Source organism: Ascaphus truei, chromosome 11, assembly GCF_040206685.1.
Source record: "Ascaphus truei isolate aAscTru1 chromosome 11, aAscTru1.hap1, whole genome shotgun sequence".
Taxonomy (NCBI): Eukaryota; Metazoa; Chordata; class Amphibia; order Anura; family Ascaphidae; genus Ascaphus; species Ascaphus truei.
In genome coordinates this window covers 59,028,014-59,048,873 of record NC_134493.1, presented here as the reverse complement: position 1 = coordinate 59,048,873, position 20,860 = coordinate 59,028,014, and the positions used below count along the sequence as shown (strand labels likewise).

Here is a 20,860-nt window from a genome sequence, read left to right as displayed (position 1 = left end):
TTTTATACAAAATATATAATATAAATAATAATAAGCATTTAAAAATAATAGAAAAATTATCATTGGACCATAGTGCTGGCGGCAATCAGTTCTTTTAAACCATCCGGTGCCAAATAATTCACCGTGAAAATCTAAGACGTTTCCCTTATACAAAAGAGTCTGAAATGGTCTCCTCCCAAAATGGAGGGGGCTATATGTTCCAATCCCATAACATGAATGCACTCAGGACAGTTATCATGGCAAATAGAAAAATGCTTAGGGGCACTGGGGGGGGGGGGGGGGGGGAGGGGAGTACTTCCAACATATTGATACCCGCAGCTGCATGTCAGCAAATAAACCATAATGATAGTGTGGCGGAGGATAAAGCGCTTAACTGCTAATGTGTCTCCATTAGTGATGGAAGTAAATTCCTTCTTAACATTGGAAAAGGGGCATGTACAGTACATTACCTAGACCTGTTACATCTGACTTTTCCAGATGGGCTTGTTGTAAAAGAAACAGGTAGTTGATGTCTCTGTCTCAATGTACTAGGGGCCGATATATGTTTAAATGATTGGCTCTTCTATTGTGAAAGAGGGAACTTTGCTGAGATCTTTACATAAACTGGATCGCCAGTGAGTATGTTCCAATGCTGTATGTACGTATGTATGTACGTATGTATGTACGTATGTAATGTATGTATGTATGTAATGTATGTACGTATTTATGTATGTATATATTGTATGTACGTATGTATGTCTTTCTATACATAGCTTGTCCGGGATGGGAAGGGAGCGAAGATAGCAGGGATACACCATGAAAAAATAAAAAATAAATGCATACAATAGTGTAATAAGTTCTTTTCAATCTGGATAAAACATGTATGTCTTGGCTCTATAGTAATGCCTACTTACAGCAGGTCAAAAGGTAAAAAGCATTGATCTACACAGCAGGTAGAAAGGTGTCAGGATCTTCAGGAACAACAGCCCAAGTTTACAGCATAAGAAATCAGCACCTCAGCTCAGACGTCAGTAGATGTGAGTGGATCAGAGACATGCAAAAGAAAGGCAGACCATAGTGTCGATCGTGCATAAAATTTATATAAACAAACAACAAATTTTAGGAATTGTACTCACATTGTGTACATAATCATAGTTCACATAAGGCTTTACTTGAGGCAAATGGAGTGCTGGTTCAGTGTGGAGCAGCTCACCGGGGATCTTCTCCTTAGACTCACAACAGACCGGGTAGGAGATGGCGTCTGACGTCACATCCGCTGTTGGGGTGACGGCATCCGGTCTTGGAGGCAAACGGTGGGGGAACTCAGCAACTCTGAAGCCTTCAGTAGAAAGATCAGCTGCAGCAATGAAAGTGGCTCTACGCGTTTCGTCGTACTAGACAACTTCCTCAGGAGCAATGAATAATTCTCAAATGAGTTGTGGGCTTATATATTCTAAACAATTGAACAAATAAGCAATTAACCAATTTAATATAACAATTATATAATTGAAAATTTAAAAGATACACTGGTTCTCCAATAAATAGGTACATAACTCAGTGTTCAAAAACGGCGCAGTGTTAATACAAATAGGCATTTAAAACAACATCTAAGTAAATAAAATATCTAAGTAAATAAAATTCAGGATCTAATCATGATAATATTCTAGGTGTTTATAGGGAGCCATAACTAATTGGTTCTTATGTACTCACAGAGCAAAAACGAGGGAGAGAGAGGGGAGAAGAATATAAGAGTGAATTAGTAACATATTAGTAACATATTAAGATTGATTAAAATATACACTTATATGTATCAAAAGTAATAAAAATATAAATATACATAAAATATATATAAATATAAAAAAACCTTTGTTCATTTAGTAAGTGACCCAATATTGATAATAAAAGGCACCTGACATATAGCTAATGTCAGTGGGAGAGGTCGCAGAAAGGATATGCAGAGATAAGGGGCCCGAGCAGACCGTGCATTAGATAAGAAATGGGATCATCTCAAATTCTGCATTAAGCCCATTTGGCATTAATGTTTTTAATTTGTGTATCCAATACATCTCACGTCTGCTCAGATCTACATCTCTGCTGCGACCCCTCCAGTGTTGTCGCACATGCTCAATGGCAGTGAATTTTAGTCCTTTAGTATTGGAATTGTGGTACTTAGCAAAATGTTTGGACACACTATGCGTTAGTATGCTTCTCCTAATATTGCTGAGGTGTTCTACAATACGTGTTCTGATGGCTCTTTTAGTTTTTCCCACGTATTGTAGTCCACAGGGGCATTCTAATAGGTATATGACATAGTCACTATAACAATTCATATATTGCTTTATTTTAAAGTGTTCTTTGGTTACATTACACATAAAGTTCTTTTTGTCTGTCTGTTTATGTTCACATGCCTTGCACATTGTGCAACCAAAGAAGCCCTCCAGATTCTGAAGCCATCCTTTATTTGTTGTTTCTATCTTTTTTAGGGCACTTGGAGCGACAATACTCTTCAGATTTTGTGCTTTTTTAAAAATTATTCTTTGGTTCTCTGGGAGTGTGCTATTTAAAATTGGGTCACTCTTTAAAACATGCCAATGTTTTCGAATAATTTTACCAATATTGCTGGCATCTTTATTGTAAGTTGTCAGAAAAGCTGTGTCAAATACATTGTTTTTTACTAATGGTGTTATTTCTTTTTTAGGTTCCAATAAATCTTTTCTATCCAGGTTTTTCGCTTTATTGAACGCAGTGTCTAAAATTTCTTTCTTATAGTTCTTTTGTTTAAAGCGTGACTCCAAAGTTTTGCACTGTTCTTCAAATACAGTTTCTTCCGTGCAATTCCTACGCATTCTTCTAAATTGGCTATAGGGGACATTATCCATCCACTGGTGATGATGGCAACTTGAACGCAAAATATAATTGTTGCTGTCTACATTTTTAAAAAACGATTTGGTTTTAAGAAGACCCTCTTCAATATATATCACCAGATCTAAATAATTGATCGAAGACTTACTTGAAGTCGAGGTGAATTGTAAATTCATGGTATTGTTATTCAGACCTGCTATATAGTCGTCTAGGTCTGTTTGGTCACCCTGCCAAATTAATATAATGTCGTCAATGTAGCGCCGCCATAGGACAACACCCTCCCCCAGCATGCCATTGGGCCAGATGTTTTGGTCCTCCCAAAAACCCATGAATAGGTTTGCATAGCTGGGGGCGAATTTTGTTCCCATGGCGGTGCCACATTTCTGTAAATAAAAGGTGTCTTCAAACAGAAAAAAGTTTTTTTCCAAAATAAAAGCTATAGTTTCCAGAATAAAGTCTGTCTGAGATATATGCAATTCTGGATCTTTTTCTAGGAAGTATTTTACAGCTTCACAGCCCAAAGAGTGTCTAATGGATGTGTATAACGAAGACACATCTATAGTGGCTAGGATGTAGTCCTCTTTCCAAACTATTTTGTCTAATATCTGTAATATTTCTGTTGTGTCTTTTAAATAAGATTTAAGATGTTTGACATAATCTTGCAAAAATGAGTCTATGTAGGCAGATAGATTTGAGGTGAGGGAGTTTATTCCGGAGATGATTGGTCTTCCCGGGGGATTTATAAGACTCTTGTGAATTTTAGGAAGTAAATAAAAGATGGGAATCTGTGATGTTTCATTAAATAAAAATTTGAACTCCGGGTCTGATAGAATCCCTGAGTCTTTCCCCTTATCTAACAGTAATTTCAATTCAGTAGTGAATGTTTTTAATGGATTTCTCTTCAGAATTTCATAAGTTAGAGGGTCTCCCAACAGACGATGAGCTTCTTTCAGATAATCTTCCCTATTCATAATAACAACTCCCCCACCTTTATCAGCTTGTTTTATAATAATATCTGGGTTTTCTGTTATCTCATCTAGTGCTATTTTTTCTTCTTTTGTTATATTAGTCCTAATTTTGGATTTGGTGGTTTTTGTCAAATTTTCAAAATCTTTAGTAATTAGGTTATAGAAGACTTCTAAATAATTCCCCTTATAATAAGTTGGATAAAATGTAGACTTATTTCTTAGGTTGGAGTGCTTAAATTTTTTTGGTTCTTTAATAACTGGCGGATTTAAATTTGATTGTCTTGAGACAGCATCTGTACTTAAAAAGAACCTTTTCACAGTTAGCTTTCTGAGGTATTTGTTGGCGTCTAAAAAGAGCTCAAAATTATTTGGCCCTGTGGTCGGCGCAAAGGATAATCCTTTTGAAATTAAATTTTTTTGTGGTACAGAAAGTGTAATTGAACTTAAGTTAAAAATGCTACTATTTTCTTTAGAGTTACTACATTTCACTCTTTCTTTTTTCTTTCTTCTCCCCCGTTTGCCTCTTTGTTTATTTCCCCTTTGGGCTGAGAGAGTCTGTCTTCGATCTCCTGAAGTGGGGCAAAGGAGTTTGGTATTTCCCAAACTTTGAGAGGATCTTCTAATTCTAAAAAATCACTTGATCCTGCTGCTTCAATGGGGGAACGTGATCTACTAGTTTGGTGCTTTCTTCTAGATTGACTTCTATCTCTCTCTTTTCTCCTTTCCTCTCTTTCTCTTCTTAGTTCTCTTTCTCTTTTTAATTCTTTTTCTTTGAGATATTCTCTATCCCTTGTCTCTCTATCTCTTAGTTCTCTCTTAAGTTCATTGAGTACAATTCCTAAAATTTGTTGTTTGTTTATATAAATTTTATGCACGATCGACACTATGGTCTGCCTTTCTTTTGCATGTCTCTGATCCACTCACATCTACTGACGTCTGAGCTGAGGTGCTGATTTCTTATGCTGTAAACTTGGGCTGTTGTTCCTGAAGATCCTGACACCTTTCTACCTGCTGTGTAGATCAATGCTTTTTACCTTTTGACCTGCTGTAAGTAGGCATTGCTATAGAGCCAAGACATACATGTTTTATCCAGATTGAAAAGAACTTATTACACTATTGTATGCATTTATTTTTTATTTTTCATGGTGTATCCCTGCTATCTTCGCTCCCTTCCCATCCCGGACAAGCTACTATTGAAAGGAATCTGTACACATTCCTGGAAGGTTGAGAATTTGATCAGTGATCACCTTGACACATTTTATTTTGAATTTTAATTTTGTGCACTATTTTATCACAGATTGGGTGTGGTTAGCGCCGGTAACAAATCACTTTAAGTTCACTTTCTATACATAGCGCCATTATTGTACATAGCGCTCACAGCAGTAATACACGTGACAATCATATAAATAACAAATAACACAAATAACACATAATGGGATGACGCGTTCAGACATAAAAGTAACATTTAGGAAAAGGAGACTCTGCTCGGAAGAGCTTACAATCTAATTGGTAGCTGGGAAGAATGTACAGAAGCAGTAGGAGGTGTTGGATGGGAGCAGAGAGTTTGTATGCTAGACATCATTCTTGGACACAAGCCCAGGAAGCCAGAACTGAGAACATGAAGATCTAGTTCAATGTAGCCGATCAAATGCGTTCTTTATGTCGAGACCCAACAGCAATGTGGATTTACTCCTCGAACTGGCTATACTGTATCTATCAGATTGATCAAAATATTTGTGGCCACGCGCCTGCCGCCCAGGCCCTGTAAGAATCCCACTTGATTTATATTTAGATTTAACAGGAGAAACTTATTCAGCGTTGGCATACATCTTCAGGTCAGTATTTAGAAGATACATAGTTTTATAGCTACTTATCTGAGCCTTCTTTATGTAATACTATAATGCATGCATGGGCCATAAAAAGTGCCTATTAGGAAATCACTATTACACATATTTACTAGGTTTGGGGTTAGCAAATGTTTGAAGGTTTAATGACAACATCAGTTTGTGAAACTGTCTGGGTCTGGAGAATATTTTTAACTGGCTTTATGGCATTTAACCCTTAATAACTAGTTATAGGCGATGCTAGTGGATCTGTGTAAGTGTGAGATGGGGGGAAATGGATGTTGGCAGGAAAGCGGTTATTCTATCCCAGAAGCGGTTATTCTATCCCAGAAGCGGTTATTCTATCCCAGATGCGGTTATTCTATCCCAGAAGCGGTTATTCTATCCCAGAAGCGGTTATTCTATCCCAGAAGCGGTTATTCTATCCCAGAAGCGGTTATTCTATCCCAGAAGCGGTTATTCTATCCCAGGGAGTGTTTGTCTCTCATACAATTGGGGAGGTTCGGTGACAGGATTTCTGTACCTGAGAAGGAACCTGATCTCAAAGGGATTTAGGATTAAAAACCCACCTGCAACTACGCACAATTCACATTACGCTGAAGAACTCTGCAAGCGCACAAGCGGGAAACTCAGAAATTAACCTGTTCATTAACTATATAGGAAGAAACGTATATTACAAACCAAAACCCGACTGTACTCCATACCCTGCAAATGCAGAGGATTGCAAACACCGGTCAGCTGGAAAAGAGAAGCAAACTCTGCACAAGAGACTACAGTGGGACGTAATCAGGAAGAGACAGATGAGACTACAGTACAAAGCGTCTCTCAGTATGGCAGCAGGCAATGGGCAGAACATGAGTGGGACGGGTTAGGCCGGGCTCCCTTAATAAATAAAGGTGAAGCTCAGCCGGCTGTCTCCCTGCCATGTCAGGTCCCGGCATTGTACGAGTAAAATATCAGGAACATGTATATTACAGCGGGTTTCAGCTGTGTGATATACTGATACCCCCCCCCCCCTTCTACAAGATGCCCCTGAGGTTCCCCTCTGCCGTGAGCCAGGCAGCCGCAGCCATTGGCTGTATGACCCCTGCTGAGATTAGCTCCTTTGAAGAACCTTACACTCCAGACTGAGCGTGACCCTCTGTAACCCCTTCTGTGCTGGATTCCCTCCTATTTTCACTTTTCAGTTAGGCGAGGGCCAGCCCTGTGATTGGCTGAGGATTAAAACATCTCTGATTGGAAAAAATACCCCATAGGGATAATGGGCAAGGACATCTTTAAAAGCCCGTGACTGCGTTGCTCTGTGCAGTTGTCCCTCTGCCCTCGCACCATCCCAAGGACCTTTATCCCATACCCCCGGGTGGAACTGAACAGCTTGTAACTTTCAAAGAAAAAACCTTTTATTTCTACTACTGTCCCATTTAATTTACTGCTGTTGACTGTGTTATATTGTGTGTACTGAACCCTTCTAGATTAAACTCTTGTTTAATCACTCTATCGCCGTGATTGAGTGTTAGACCACATGGTTTTGTTTAACTTGTGACTTACTGTATATTGTGATATTTGCTCAGACGCTGCCCCCTAGTGAGATCAGGCTGGGGTTGTTACTGTATGTGCCTTGTGATTCAGTAACTTGCTGGGTGCTCTCTGGGACTCTCTAGGTTTAGTGGAGATCCCAGGGCACCAGGGACAACCAGGTTAATAGAGATTGGCTTAGAATCATTGTGGTGTGTGTACAGGGATTGTGTAATTGTTGTGTGTTCTGAGAACCCTGGGACCCTCTGCATTCACAGAGGTCCCTTTGTCCCCAGAAACAGCCCTGGAATCAGAGTGCGATTGTGACTCCCTGCGAGAGTCTGTTATCACAAGGATCGGGTGGGCGGTATCCCAGGTATAAGAAAGAGCATGGACCTTGGGGTGGGCCCTCTAGTGGTTCGGGGGGTGACGTGACCAACCTAGCAAAGTCAGGCTAGGAATATTAGTGGATATTCTTGGGCACATTTTTGCCCTATCCCAAGCGATGATCCCTCGCGGTCAGTAGGACCGAGGCACTTTCTTGGTGGGTGGAGTCTTGATAGACTCAGTATATCGGTGACACGTAGTTTTGGGTACCGACGGTCTGGCGCTCCAGCGTGACCAGACCTCTTTGTGATGGCCGGCTGACACAATTAGGTATTTCATACTAAACAATGCCTATTATCTCCGCCACTGTAACAACATAAAGCCAGCAGTATGGCAGTAACTTACAATTAGAAACGCTCAATGATTTTTCAAAACAGATACTCTAGAATGCATGCAGTTAGTGGGCCGGTATCAAGACTTCAATACCAGCAGGGTTTCCAATTATGCCTTGAAGATCTAGGGATAGATGTTACCCGATTTGGGACACACTCCTTCCACATATGGGCGGCGACAGAGGCTGCTCAGGTCAGCCTGGGAGCTGAGGTGATCAAAAGGATTGGCCATTGGGAATCCAATTGGTATCAAAGTTATGTTAGGCCTGGGTTGAATGAAAGGGTGGGGGTTTATTTTGTTTTGAGATTTTTAGGTTTTTCTCCCCCAGACGTTTGGATCATCAGGGATTCTTCTATTCATTGGGCAAAGAAGCGTGCGGTTGTCCGGCCATACGGGAGGAATTTGGGCGTGAGCAGGAAACAGGGAAACATGTTCTGGTGGGGCAGGCAAGGTTTGAGATGGAATCGGCTGTTACGAGAACTGCTGGTACTGGCAAGGGATAGGAGGCCCCCAAAAATTTTGAGTATTCGTGTGGTGGGGGGGGGGGGCAAATATGTGGGGTGGTAATATCATTATTCTTACTTAGGTCAATAAGGTATGATCTATCGCAGATTCAGGTGCGTTGGGGGACGGTCCAGATGGTGTGGTCAAATATTGTCCACAGGAAGATGTTGAAGGTGACGGTGTGAGCTCAGGTGGTGGAAGGGGAAGCGGCGAGCTCAGGCAGTGGAAGAGGACGCAGCGAGCTCAGGCTGTGGAAGGGGTTGCAGAGAGCTCAGGCTGTGGAAGGGGATGCGGCGTGCTCAGGCTGTGGAAGGAGACGAGGGAGCTCAGGCTGTGGAAAGGGACGCGGCGAGCTCAGGCTGTGGAATGGAACACGGTGAGCTCAGGCTGTGGAAGGGGACGTGGTGAGCTCAGGCTGTGGAGGGTGATGGGGCGAGCTCAGGCAGTGGAAGGGGACACGTTGAGCTCAGGCTGTGTAAGGGGACGTGGCAGCTCAGGCTGTGGAAGGGGATGCCGTGAGTTTAGGTTGTGGAAGGTGACGGGGCAAGCTCAGGCGGTGGAAGGGGACGTGGTGAGCTCAGGCTGTGGAAGGGGACGCGTGAGCTCAGGCGGTGGAAGGGGACACGGGAGCTCAAGCGGTGGAAGGGGACACGGTGAGCTCAGGCGGTGGAAGGGGACGCGGGAGCTCAGGCGGTGGAAGGGGACACAGTGAGCTCGAGCTGTGGAAGGGGACGTGGGAGCTCAGGCTGTGGAAGGGGATGCGGTAGCTCAGGCGGTGGAAGGGGACGCGGTGAGCTCAGGCGGTGGAAGGGGACGCGGTGAGCTCAGGCTGTGGAAGGGGATGCGGAAGCTCAGGCGGTGGAAGGAGACGCGGTGAGCTCAGGCTGTGGAAGGGGACGCGGTTAGCTCAGGCTATGGAAGGGGACACGGTGAGCTCAGGCGGTGGAAGGGGACGCGGTGAGCTCAGGCGGTGGAAGGGGACGTGTGAGCTCAAGCTGTGGAAAGGGAAGCGGTGAGCTCAGGCTGTGGAAGGGGACACGATGAGCTCAGGCTGTGGAAGGGGACGCAGGGATCTCAGGCTGTGGAAGGGGACGCAGTGATCTCAGGCGGTGGAAGGGGACGCGGTGAGCTCAGGCTGTGGAAGGGGATGCGGAAGCTCAGGCGGTGGAAGGGGACGCAGTGAGCTCAGGCGGTGGAAGGGGACGCGGTGAGCTCAGGCTGTGGAAGGGGACACGGTTATCTCAGGCTGTGGAAGGGGACACGGTGAGCTCAGGCGGTGGAAGGGGACGCGGTGAGCTCAGGCGGTGGAAGGGGACGTGTGAGCTCAAGCTGTGGAAAGGGAAGCGGTGAGCTCAGGCTGTGGAAGGGGACACGATGAGCTCAGGCTGTGGAAGGGGACGCAGTGATCTCAGGCTGTGGAAGGGGACGCAGTGATCTCAGGCGGTGGAAGGGGACACGATGAGCTCAGGCGGTGGAAGGGGACACGCTGAGCTCAGGTGGTGGAAGGGGACGCAGTGAGCTCAGGCGGTGGAAGGGGACATGTGAGCTCAGGCTGTGGAAAGGGAAGCGGTGAGCTCAGGCTTTGGAAGGGGACACGATGAGCTCAGGCTGTGGAAGGGGACACAGTGATCTCAGGCTGTGGAAGGGGACGCGGTGATCTCAGGCTGTGGAAGGGGACGCGGTGAGCTCAGGTGGTGGAAGGGGACGCGGTTAGCTCAGGCGGTGGAAGGGGACACGATGAGCTCAGGTGGTAGAAGGGGACACGGTGAGCTCAGGCTGTGGAAGGGGACACGGTGAGCTCAGGTGGTGGAAGGGGACGCAGTGATCTCAGGCGGTGGAAGGGGACGTGGTGAGCTCAGGCTGTGGAAGGGGACGTGGTGAGCTCAGGCTGTGGAAGGGGACATGGGAGCTCAGGCGGTGGAAGGGGACACGGTAAGCTAAGGCGGTGGAAGGGGACGCGGTGAGCTCAGGCGGTGGAAGGGGACGCGGTGAGCTCAGGCTGTGGAAGGTGACGCGGTGAGCTCAGGCAGTGGAAGGGGACGCGGTGAGCTCAGGCTGTGGAAGGGGACACGGTGAGCTCAGGCGGTGGAAGGGGACGCGGTTAGCTCAGGCTGTGAAAGGGGACACGATGAGCTCAGGCTGTGGAAGGGGACTCGATGAGCTCAGGCGGTGGAAGGGGACACGGTGAGCTCAGGCTGTGGAAGGGGACACGATGAGCTCAGGCGGTGGAACGGGACACTGTGAGCTCAGGCGGTGGAAGGGGTCACGGTGAGCTCAGGCTGTGGAAAGGGAAGCGGTGAGCTCAGTCGGTGGAAGGGGACGCGGTGAGCTCAGGCTGTGGAAGGGGACGCGGTTAGCTCAGGCTGTGGAAAGGGACGCGGTGAGCTCAGGCTGTGGAAGGGGATGCGGGAGCTCAGGCTGTGGAAGGGGACACTGTGAGCTCAGGCTGTGGAAGGGGACGCAGTGAGCTCAGGCTGTGGAAGGGGACGTGGTGAGCTCAGGCTGTGGAAGGGGACGCGGTGAGCTCAGGCGGTGGAAGGGGACACGGTGAGCTCAGGCGGTGGAAGGGGACACGATGAGCTCAGGCTGTGGAAGGGGATGCGGGAGCTCAGGCTGTGGAAGGGGACGCGGTGAGCTCAGGCTGTGGAAGGGGACACGATGAGCTCAGGCGGTGGAAGGGGACACGGTGAGCTCAGGCGGTGGAAGGAGACACGGTGAGCTCAGGCGGTGGAGTGCATGAGAAAGGAAATGAATAAGGCAGTTTGGAAATTGATGTTGCAGGTACAGTAGGAGGCTGGGTGTTAAGGAACCCTGATTTTGATTCCCCAAATAGCGGATTATTTCGCCCAGAGAGGGTACATTTAGCTGAAATAGGATTAGATTTGTTTAACATGACACTTCAGGAGTGGCTTGAAAGGGTCCTTGCGGGTCTCGGAGTTCGGGGCTAGTTTAAGGAAAGTAAATAGCCCCAAGGGTGGCAGCTGTTGAGGGGGGGGGTGTAAGTGCACGGTAACCTTGCCAGCGGGGGCTCTATGGTGCAGAAAAGCCCCGTGGTGGTTGGGGGTAGCGAGTCGGCAAGGCTCATTTGTGCGTGATTCCCTGGGGCCCAGTCTCGCTTAACTCCGGGCTGGTGGGTGCCCGGCTTGGTGTGTCTTGTGGGCCATGGTTGGGGTGCCGTCGCCCTTACCTGGGGGAAGCGCACGCTGGCAGGGTTGGCACTTACCAGGGTTTATTATTTGTGTAAATAAACCCGCGGCCTTTGTACTTCCAGACCTTCATTGTGTGTTTGTTTATATGTGTGTTGGGGGAGGGAGGTTCGCAGCTCCGAAGTCATGTTATTACTTGTTAATCAAGAAACAGCTGAGCAAGACGTACATTAATTTATAGATGGTTTTGGATTATTAAAGTTTGTGTAGTTTTCCCGTTTATTGCTGATCAGCTTTAGCTATATGACAATATATATAATGTAGTCAACAAACATTACTTTCACCTTCCTATCTGATTTGGGTGCATGAAATATATATTATATATTCTAAATTTCCCAATAAATGGAACACAGCCAATACTTTCTGATAAGTGATAGTGAGATATAAGACACCCCTGTTTGGGACAAGGTTTTATCCCCCACACAGTAACGTGACATAATGTAGACATGGACACAGGATTCCTCTTACATCTGGAACATTCCCAAGGATACTGAGGCCTGAATGTAGCAGCAGATACAGAAACGTGTTTAACATGAGAAAATATAAACCCAGGAAAGAGTTAAAATAAAGTACTAAAGAGTTTCTCAGATGGGAGATCCCCCGAGATACAATGTAAGAAATGTTTCCTCCGTCCCATGAGCCTGACAAGAAATTAGTAACTTTAATTAGTTCCCCAGAAAGGTGACAGGGGGCAGTAGTGAGCTATATAAGGCAGAGCTGTGTGTGTGTGAGAGACACACTGTGCATCATACACTGACTCACACACACAGTGTGTGATCACATACAGGTAAGAGAGGCACTTATGGCTGTGTCTAATTCCTAAGAAAGGGCTTGTAGAGACTACAGCAGCAAACATCACATCCTCACCCAGCACAGGAACAGCTCCCTCCTCAGCACAGGATGCTCTCTGGTGAGTAATGATACGCAGTACTGATGTATAGTTATGCAGCCAATACATGTATGTACAGTTTAGTAGTGAGAGGAGCTGCAGAGTCTTATTGCTGTTTCCTGTAACATGTAAATTCAGGATCAATGTAACAAATGTAAGAAAACAAGAATTAGTGTCTCTGAGATCCCAGATAACACATTATTGGGGTTCTGTAATGGGGGAAGGGTTCCGGTCAGTGTGCCCAATGTGTCTGTCACTTGGCACAATCTGTGTGTTACAATCCACATTATTAGCAGCGCTAAGTACTTAATAACAGCGGGATTATTATATTACTGTATCTAAATGCCCTAATACCCCAAACATGCAACAGAGATTTATTACAGGGGACCTAACTCACACTCAGCTCTACTTCTGCTGATCTTTATATCACAGGAAATAACCACAGTGAAAATAGTAAATTAAATGCATATTTCTGATCAACAGCAGCACAAAATAATTGTCACACATGATTGTCAGTGATTAGCAATTATTAGAGTGTTACAATAGAACAGGGGTATAATTTTGCTTTCTCTGTCTAATCCTTATTCAATATAGCAGTGGTTCTTAACCTATTCTCCATGGACCTCCTGCGGGTCCGTAGCACAGAGACTGTGGGAGAGAAACAATACATTTTTAGAACTGTCTAAAATGGAACTGGAAAAAAACATTAAATACTAGACCAAAATGAAAACAAATATTACATAACCCTGCTCAAACCCTCTGGTGGAACCTGTTTCACGGGTTCCAGGAAGAATGATATATTTCAGACAATCCAGGAGGAGCATATATGGGAAACAAAAGAACAAACAGTGCAAGATTTAAGTGCAGACGTTTTGATAAAGAGATTAATGATGTGATGCAATCTTGGCTCTAATGGTGTGTCTACTCACAAGATGTCTGTGGTAAAAGTGCAGTTAGCAGATAGGGCTGCTACCCATTAGGATATGATGGTGTGTGGGGTTCCTTCAGGCCCGTCTCGTCAGTATGGCGGTGGTATATATGAAGTATAAAAACAGCACTACATAGCGCAATCTGATATATAATAAAAAACAATAGGTAGCGCTAACACTAATATATATCAAAACATATGCTCAAAAATAAATTGGATAAACATAAAAAGTGTAGCAGCCTAGATACACCTCTGACCCCTAGTCAGACAATAGTAATGGTACTGGATGGGTATCAATGGCGCTAAACACATTTGAATGGTAAATAAATTAAATATACAACCAGATGGGATGGAGAGAAGATCTCATCCGGCGTGAATCAAACATGAAAAAAGAAAAAGAAATACATAGGGGCCTATGCAGAGAGCAGCGAATTTTAAAATTGGCGAATTTATTAAAAAGTAGCTTTTTTGGAGAGTTTTAATCTCCATATGCAGAAAAGTGCGAATTCTGCTATGTTTAACATGGATGCGTGTGGCGAGTTTAAATTGGCGAGATGCGCGCTTCAGAAATGTGTTAAAACAAATTCGCAGCTTTTTTTTTCCCTTTGCAATGGCCGCGAGCGGCAGTTTTTTCTGGCGAGTTAAAACTGAGACAATCGCGCCATTTTATTGGCGCGAACAGCCGCTAGATGCCGTTCGCGCCTCTCTGCATACGGATATTTTTAAAACTGGCGAGATTGAGGTTCTCGCCAGCCGCGAGGCGAGTTTTATAACTAGAAAAGAAAAATTGGCGCGTTTTTCGGAACTCGCCATTTTCTGCTGCTTTCTGCGCGATTTTCTCCAAAAAATGGCGAATTTCGAAATAGCGCTGCTCTCTGCATAGGCCCCTATAGTGTGATACTGTTAAGACACTAAAAACAAACAAACAAACAAACAAACAAAAACTGGCAATGTTGCTGAACCACACACTAGACTAAAAAAGATAAATTTAATACATTATAAAAACATACAGTACAATTAAGCACAAATAGACAAAGTTATAGGACCCAATCGATATCTGGCCGAATTGCCCGCTTACCGAAGCCAAGATGTTAAACCGCAGTGGATATTTTAGAGAGTATCCCCTCTCACAGTGGCTGGCACAGCTCCCAGATCGGTTACCGGAATTCGCCGCGTGTAGAAGTTTGGTAATGGAGGACGCGTTCATCCACACTGTAGCAGGGCAGGAAATCACTGTCTGTTGGTTAAGCAGTCCGGGCATGCGCAGAGGCGCCCGACACAGTGTAGATGGTGCCTCCAAATCCCCTGCTCCTCGCGGTCGCGTGTGCTCCAAAGGCGGCAAGTTCAAAAGATGCTTTTGAGTCACAAAGCCGCACGGCAGGGCTGGCAATGGGTAACGGCAGCTGATGGCAACGCAGGGATATCGGGGACCACCCAACGCATTTCGGAAGCTGCTGCCTCCTTCCTCAGGGAGCAGGGGATTTGGAGGCACCATTTACACTGTGTCGGGCGCCTCTGCGCATGCCCGGACTGCTTAACCAACAGACAGTGATTTCCTGCCCCTGCTACAGCGTGGATGAACGCGTCCTCCATTACCAAACTTCTACACGCGGCGAATTCCGGTAACCGATCTGGGAGCTGTTCCAGCCACTGTGAGAGGGGATACTCTTTAAAATATCCACTGCGGTTTAACATATTGGCTTCGGTAAGCGGGCAATTCGGCCAGATATCGATTGGGCCCTATAACTTTGTCTATTTGTGCTTAATTGTACTGTATGTTTTTATAATGTATTAAATTAATCTTTTTTAGTCTAGTGTGTGGTTCAGCAACATTGCCAGTTTTTGTTTGTTTGTTTGTTTGTCTGTTTGTTTGTTTTTTTTTAGAGTCTTAACAGTATCACACTATGTATTTCTTTTTCTTTTTTCATGTTTGATTCACGCCGGATGAGATCTTCTCTCCATCAAATCTGGTTGTATATTTAATTTATTTACCATTCAAATGTGTTTAGCGCCATTGATACCCATCCAGTACCGCAATCTGATATATAATACTTTATGTAAAAAATAGGTATATAAAATGTGCACTTACAATGTGCTAGTTTAAAACACGCATTTGTCACAATAAATGTGAATTAAGTGGGTACTCCGCAGCTCTCACCGCCTCCCCTTGGTGCTCCGGAGCTCCTTCGCCTGCACTTCGGGATTCCAACTCCTCTCTGTGTGTCCTCTGGTTCGTGTGACGTCACGGCTCTGTGGATGGTGAAGCTACGGGATCCACTTCTTTATATCTTCTTTATATCACATGAAATAATCACAGTGAAAATAGTAAATTAAATGCATATTTCTGATCAACAGCAGCACAAAATAATTGTCACACATGAATGTCAGTGATTAGCAATTATTAGAGTGTTACAATAGAACAGGGGTATAATTTAGCTTTCTCTGTCTAATCCTTATTCAATATAGCAGGGGTTCTTAACCTATTCTCCATGGACCTCCTGCGGGTCCGTAGCACAGAGACTGTGGGAGAGAAACAATACATTTTTAGAACTGCCTAAAATAGAACTGGAAATAAAACATTAAAAACTTAAGGATTTAGCTGTATGTTGGTTCAAAAAAGTTAAGAACCACTGCAATGTACAGTGACGTGCTTCCCTGTGCTAGGGGAGACTTCAGTCTCTGTTATTTGAATAGAACTGATCTCTTCTCCAGCATTGGTTCATGTGTCTAATTGTGTTACTATGTATCCTCTCTGCACCTGTAATATTGTGTTACTGTGTATCCTCTCAGCAACTGTAATATTGTGTTACTGTGTACCCTCTCAGCAACTGTAATATTGTGTTACTGTGTATCCTCTCAGCAACTGTAATATTGTGTTACTGTGTACCCTCTCAGCACCTGTAATATTGTGTTACTGTGTACCCTCTCAGTACCTGTAATATTGTGTAATTGTGTATCTTATCAGCACCTGTATTATTGTGTTACTGTGTATCCTCTCAGCACCTGTACTATTGTGTTACTGTGTATCTTATCAGCACCTGTATTATTGTGTTACTGTGTATCCTCTAAGCACCTGTAATATTGTGTTATTGTGTATCCTCTCAGCACCTTTAATATTGTGTATCCTCCCAGCACCTTTAATATTGTGTTACGGTGTATCCTCTCAGCACCTGTAATATTGTGTTACTGTGTATCCTCTCAGCACCTGTAATATTGTGTTACTGTGTATCCTCTCAGCACCTGTAATATTGTGTTACTGTGTATCCTCTCAGCACCTGTAATATTGTGTTACTGTGTATCCACTCAGCACCTGTAATATTGTGTTACTGTGTATCCACTCAGCACCTGTAATATTGTGTTACTGTGTATCCTCTCAGCACCTGTAATATTGTGTTACTGTGTGCCCTCTCAGCACCTGTAATATTGTGTTACTGTGTATCCTCTCAGCACTTGTAATATTGTGTTTCTGTTTATTCTCTCAACACCTGTAATATTGTGTTACTGTGTATCCTCTCAGCACCTGTAATATTGTGTTACTGTGTACCCTCTCAGCAACTGTAATATTGTGTTACTGTGTACCCTCTCAGCACCTGTAATATTGTGTTAATGTGTATCCTCCCAGCACCTTTAATATTGTGTTACTGTGTACCCTCTCAGCAACTGTAATATTTTGTTACTGTGTACCCTCTCAGCACCTGTAATATTGTGTTACTGTGTATCCTCTCAGCGCCTGTAATATTGTGTTACTGTGTATCCTCTCAGCACCTGTATTATTGTGTTACTGTGTATCCTCTCAGCACCTGTAATATTGTGTTACTGCGTAACCTCTTAGCACCTGCAATATTGTGTTACTGTGTACCCTCTCAGCACCTGTAATATTGTGTTACTGTGTATCCTCTCAGCACCCGTAATATTGTGTTATTGTTTATCCTCCCACCACCTTGAATATTGTGTTACTGTGTATCCTCTCAGCACCTGTAATATTGTCACTGTGTATCCTCTCTGCACCTGTAATATTGTGTTACTGTGTATCCTCTCAGCACATGTAATATTGTGCTACTGTGTATCCTCTCAGCACCTGTAATATTGTTTTACTGTGTATCCTCCCAGCACCTGTAATATTGTGTTACTGTGTATCCTCCCAGCACCTTTAATATTGTATTACTGTGTACCCTCTCAGCAACTGTAATATTTTGTTACTGTGTATCCTCTCAGCACCTGTAATATTGTGTTACTGTGTACCCTCTCAGTACCTGTAATATTGTGTTACTGTGTATCCTCTCAGCACCTGTAATATTGTGTTACTGTGTATCCTCTCAGCACCTGTAATATTGTGTTACTGTGTATCCTCTCAGCACCTGTAATATTGTGTTACTGTGTACCCTCTCAGCACCTGTAATATTGTGTTACTGTGTATCTTATCAGCACCTGTATTATTGTGTTACTGTGTATCCTCTCAGCACCTGTAATATTGTGTTATTGTGTATCCTCCCAGCACCTTTAATATTGTGTTACTGTGTATCATCTCAGCACCTGTAATATTGTGTTACTGTGTATCCTCTCAGCACCTGTAATATTGTGTTACTGTGTATCCTCTCAGCACTTGTAATATTGTGTATCCTCCCAGCACCTTTAATATTGTGTTACTGTGTATCCTCTCAGCACCTGTAATATTATGTTACTGTGTATCCACTCAGCACCTGTAATATTGTGTTGCTGTGTATCCTCTCAGCACCTGTAATATTGTGTTGCTGTGTATCCTCTCAGCACCTGTAATATAGTGTTACTGTGTATCCTCTCAGCATGTTTAATATTGTGTTACTGTGTATCCTCTCAGCACATGTAATATTGTGTTACTGTGTATCCTCTCAGCACCTGTAATATTGTGTTACTGTGTATCCTCTCAGCACCTATAATATTGTGTTACTGTGTATCCTCTCAGCACCTGCAATATTGTGTTGCTGTGTATCCTCTCAGCACCTGTAATATTGTGTTACTGTGTATCCTCTCAGCAGCTGTAATATTGTGTTACTATGTATCCTCTCAGCAACTGTAATATTGTGTATCCTCTCAGCACCTGTAATATTGTGTTACTGTGTATCCTCTCAGCACCTGTAATATTATGTTACTGTGTATCCACACAGCACCTGTAATATTGTGTTGCTGTGTATCCTCTCAGCATCTGTAATATTGTGTTACTATGTATCCACTCAGCACCTGTAATATTGTGTTACTGTGAATCCTCTCAGCACCTGTAATATTGTGTTACTGTGTATCCTCTCAGCACCTGTAATATTGTGTTACTGTGTATCCTCTCAGCACCTGTAATATTGTGTTACTGTGTATCCTCTCAGCACCTGTAATATTGTGTTACTGTGTATCCTCTCAGCACCTGTAATATTGTGTTACTGTGTATCCTTTCAGCACCTGTAATATTGTGCTACTGCGTATCCTCTCAGCACCTGTAATATTGTGTTACTGTGTATCCTCTCAGCACCTGTAATATTGTGCTACTGCGTATCCTCTCAGCACCTGTAATATTGTGTTACTGTGTATCCTCTCAGCACCTGTAATATAGTGCTACTGCGTATCTTCTCAGCACCTCTAATATTGTGTTACTGTGTATTCTCTCAGCACCTGTAATATTGTGTTACTGTGTATCCTCTCAGCACCTGTAATATTGTGTTACTGTGTATCCTCTCAGCACCTGTAATATTGTGTTACTGTGTATCCTCTCAGCAACTGTAATATTGTGTTACTGTGTATCCTCTCAGCAACTGTAATATTGTGTTACTGTGTATCCTCTCAGCAACTGTAATATTGTGTTACTGTGTATCCTCTCAGCACCTGTAATATTGTGTTACTGTGTATCCTCTCATATTATGTCTTTCTTGGATTTTCCTATACAGGTGACTACATGATCAACACAAACCAGGAAAACCAAACATTATTACATGAATTCTTCCTTCTTGGATTCTCTGATTTCCCAAAGTTTCGGTACATATTATTCCTGATGTTTTACCTCATTTATCTGATGACTTTGACCGGAAACCTTCTCATTCTTGTTCTTATCCACAATGACTCCCGTCTTCACACCCCAATGTATTTCTTCCTTGTTAACCTGGCGTGTTTGGACGCCGGCTCTTCCTCTGTCACTGTCCCTCGGATGCTCGCTGACTTACTCACTGACGTTAGGACAATTTCCCTAACGGCTTGTAGAGCCCAGGTATTTTTCTTTATATTTTTTGCCGATTCTGAGATCTTCCTGCTGGCAGGGATGTCCTATGACAGATACGTTGCCATCTGCCACCCTCTGCATTACAGTCACATCATGTCTTGGGAAGTCTGTGCCCAACTGGCCTCAGTGGCGTGGGCTCTTGGATTCTCCCACTCATTCATACAGACACTTTGTACACACAGGTTGACCTTTTGTGGCCCAAATATCATCCAGGGCGTCTTCTGTGACCTGCCCCTCCTGTTACAGCTCTCGTGCACTGACACCTTCATAAACATCCTGCTCATATTTCTTGCAGTGTTATTAATAGCATTACCTACCTTATTAATCACTTTTATCCCATACATACACATATTTAATACAATACTGAGAATCCCGACCAAGGAAGGGAAACACAAAGCTTTCTCCACCTGCGCGTCTCACCTGTCTGTGGTCTTTATTTTTTATGGGACTATTTCTTTCACCTATTTACGTCCCGCACCAAGTCACCCTGGTATTAGTGACAGTCTGGTGTCTGTTATTTATACAGTTATTACCCCATTATTAAACCCTTTTATGTACAGTCTGAGAAACAAGGAGCTCAAAGGAGCACTTAGAAATACTCTGCACAAACACTTTCACATAGGAACAGACATTAGGCTGAGTTTATAGATGAGTTCTGGATTCACGTCAATGTGAGAAAGGTATTTGAGGGATCTGTAGGTGCTACATACTGTGCTAGTGTTACATAAGGATTGAAGAATTCCTGAGGTTTCCTGTTGGGCAGAATGTCTCCTTTTTATATATCTAATACTGAAATAACACATGTACAATTTGGAAATAAAAGGCTTTGGATAAAGCAGGTGTGTATGTGGTTACTCAGGTCAGAAAGTAAAGCAAAGAAAATACTAATAAGGGGAAATATCTCCCAAAGGTGCCTGCCCCTAAGTAAGTGGGGCCACACACAAGGAATCAGTGACAGGAATATAAAAGGCAGCTCTCAATCAGCGCGACTCAATGTTTGCTGATTCCTGACAAGGAATAAATTCAGCAACTGATGTTCCAAAGGAATCCCAGCATTTTATTATTTATTTATTTATTTAGAAAATATTTTACCAGGCAGTAATACATTGACAGTTACCTCTCGTTTTCAAATATGTCCTGGGCACAGAGTAATACAAATAATACATGGTTACAAATACAGTTACATAAATGAACAGGGTATACATTA

The 20,860-nt window shown here is 43.6% G+C and overlaps 1 protein-coding gene across 1 annotated transcript; it reads left to right on the top strand.

Annotated features, from left to right (window-relative positions):
• Positions 1-12,385: 12,385 nt before the first annotated feature.
• LOC142463626 (olfactory receptor 1E16-like) lies at positions 12,386-20,470 on the top strand. The gene is made up of 2 exons (XM_075566590.1): positions 12,386-12,508; positions 19,325-20,470. The coding sequence occupies exons 1-2, from the start codon at positions 12,499-12,501 to the stop codon at positions 20,299-20,301; spliced, it is 987 nt and encodes a 328-aa protein (XP_075422705.1). The 5' UTR covers positions 12,386-12,498; the 3' UTR covers positions 20,302-20,470.
• Positions 20,471-20,860: the final 390 nt, after the last annotated feature.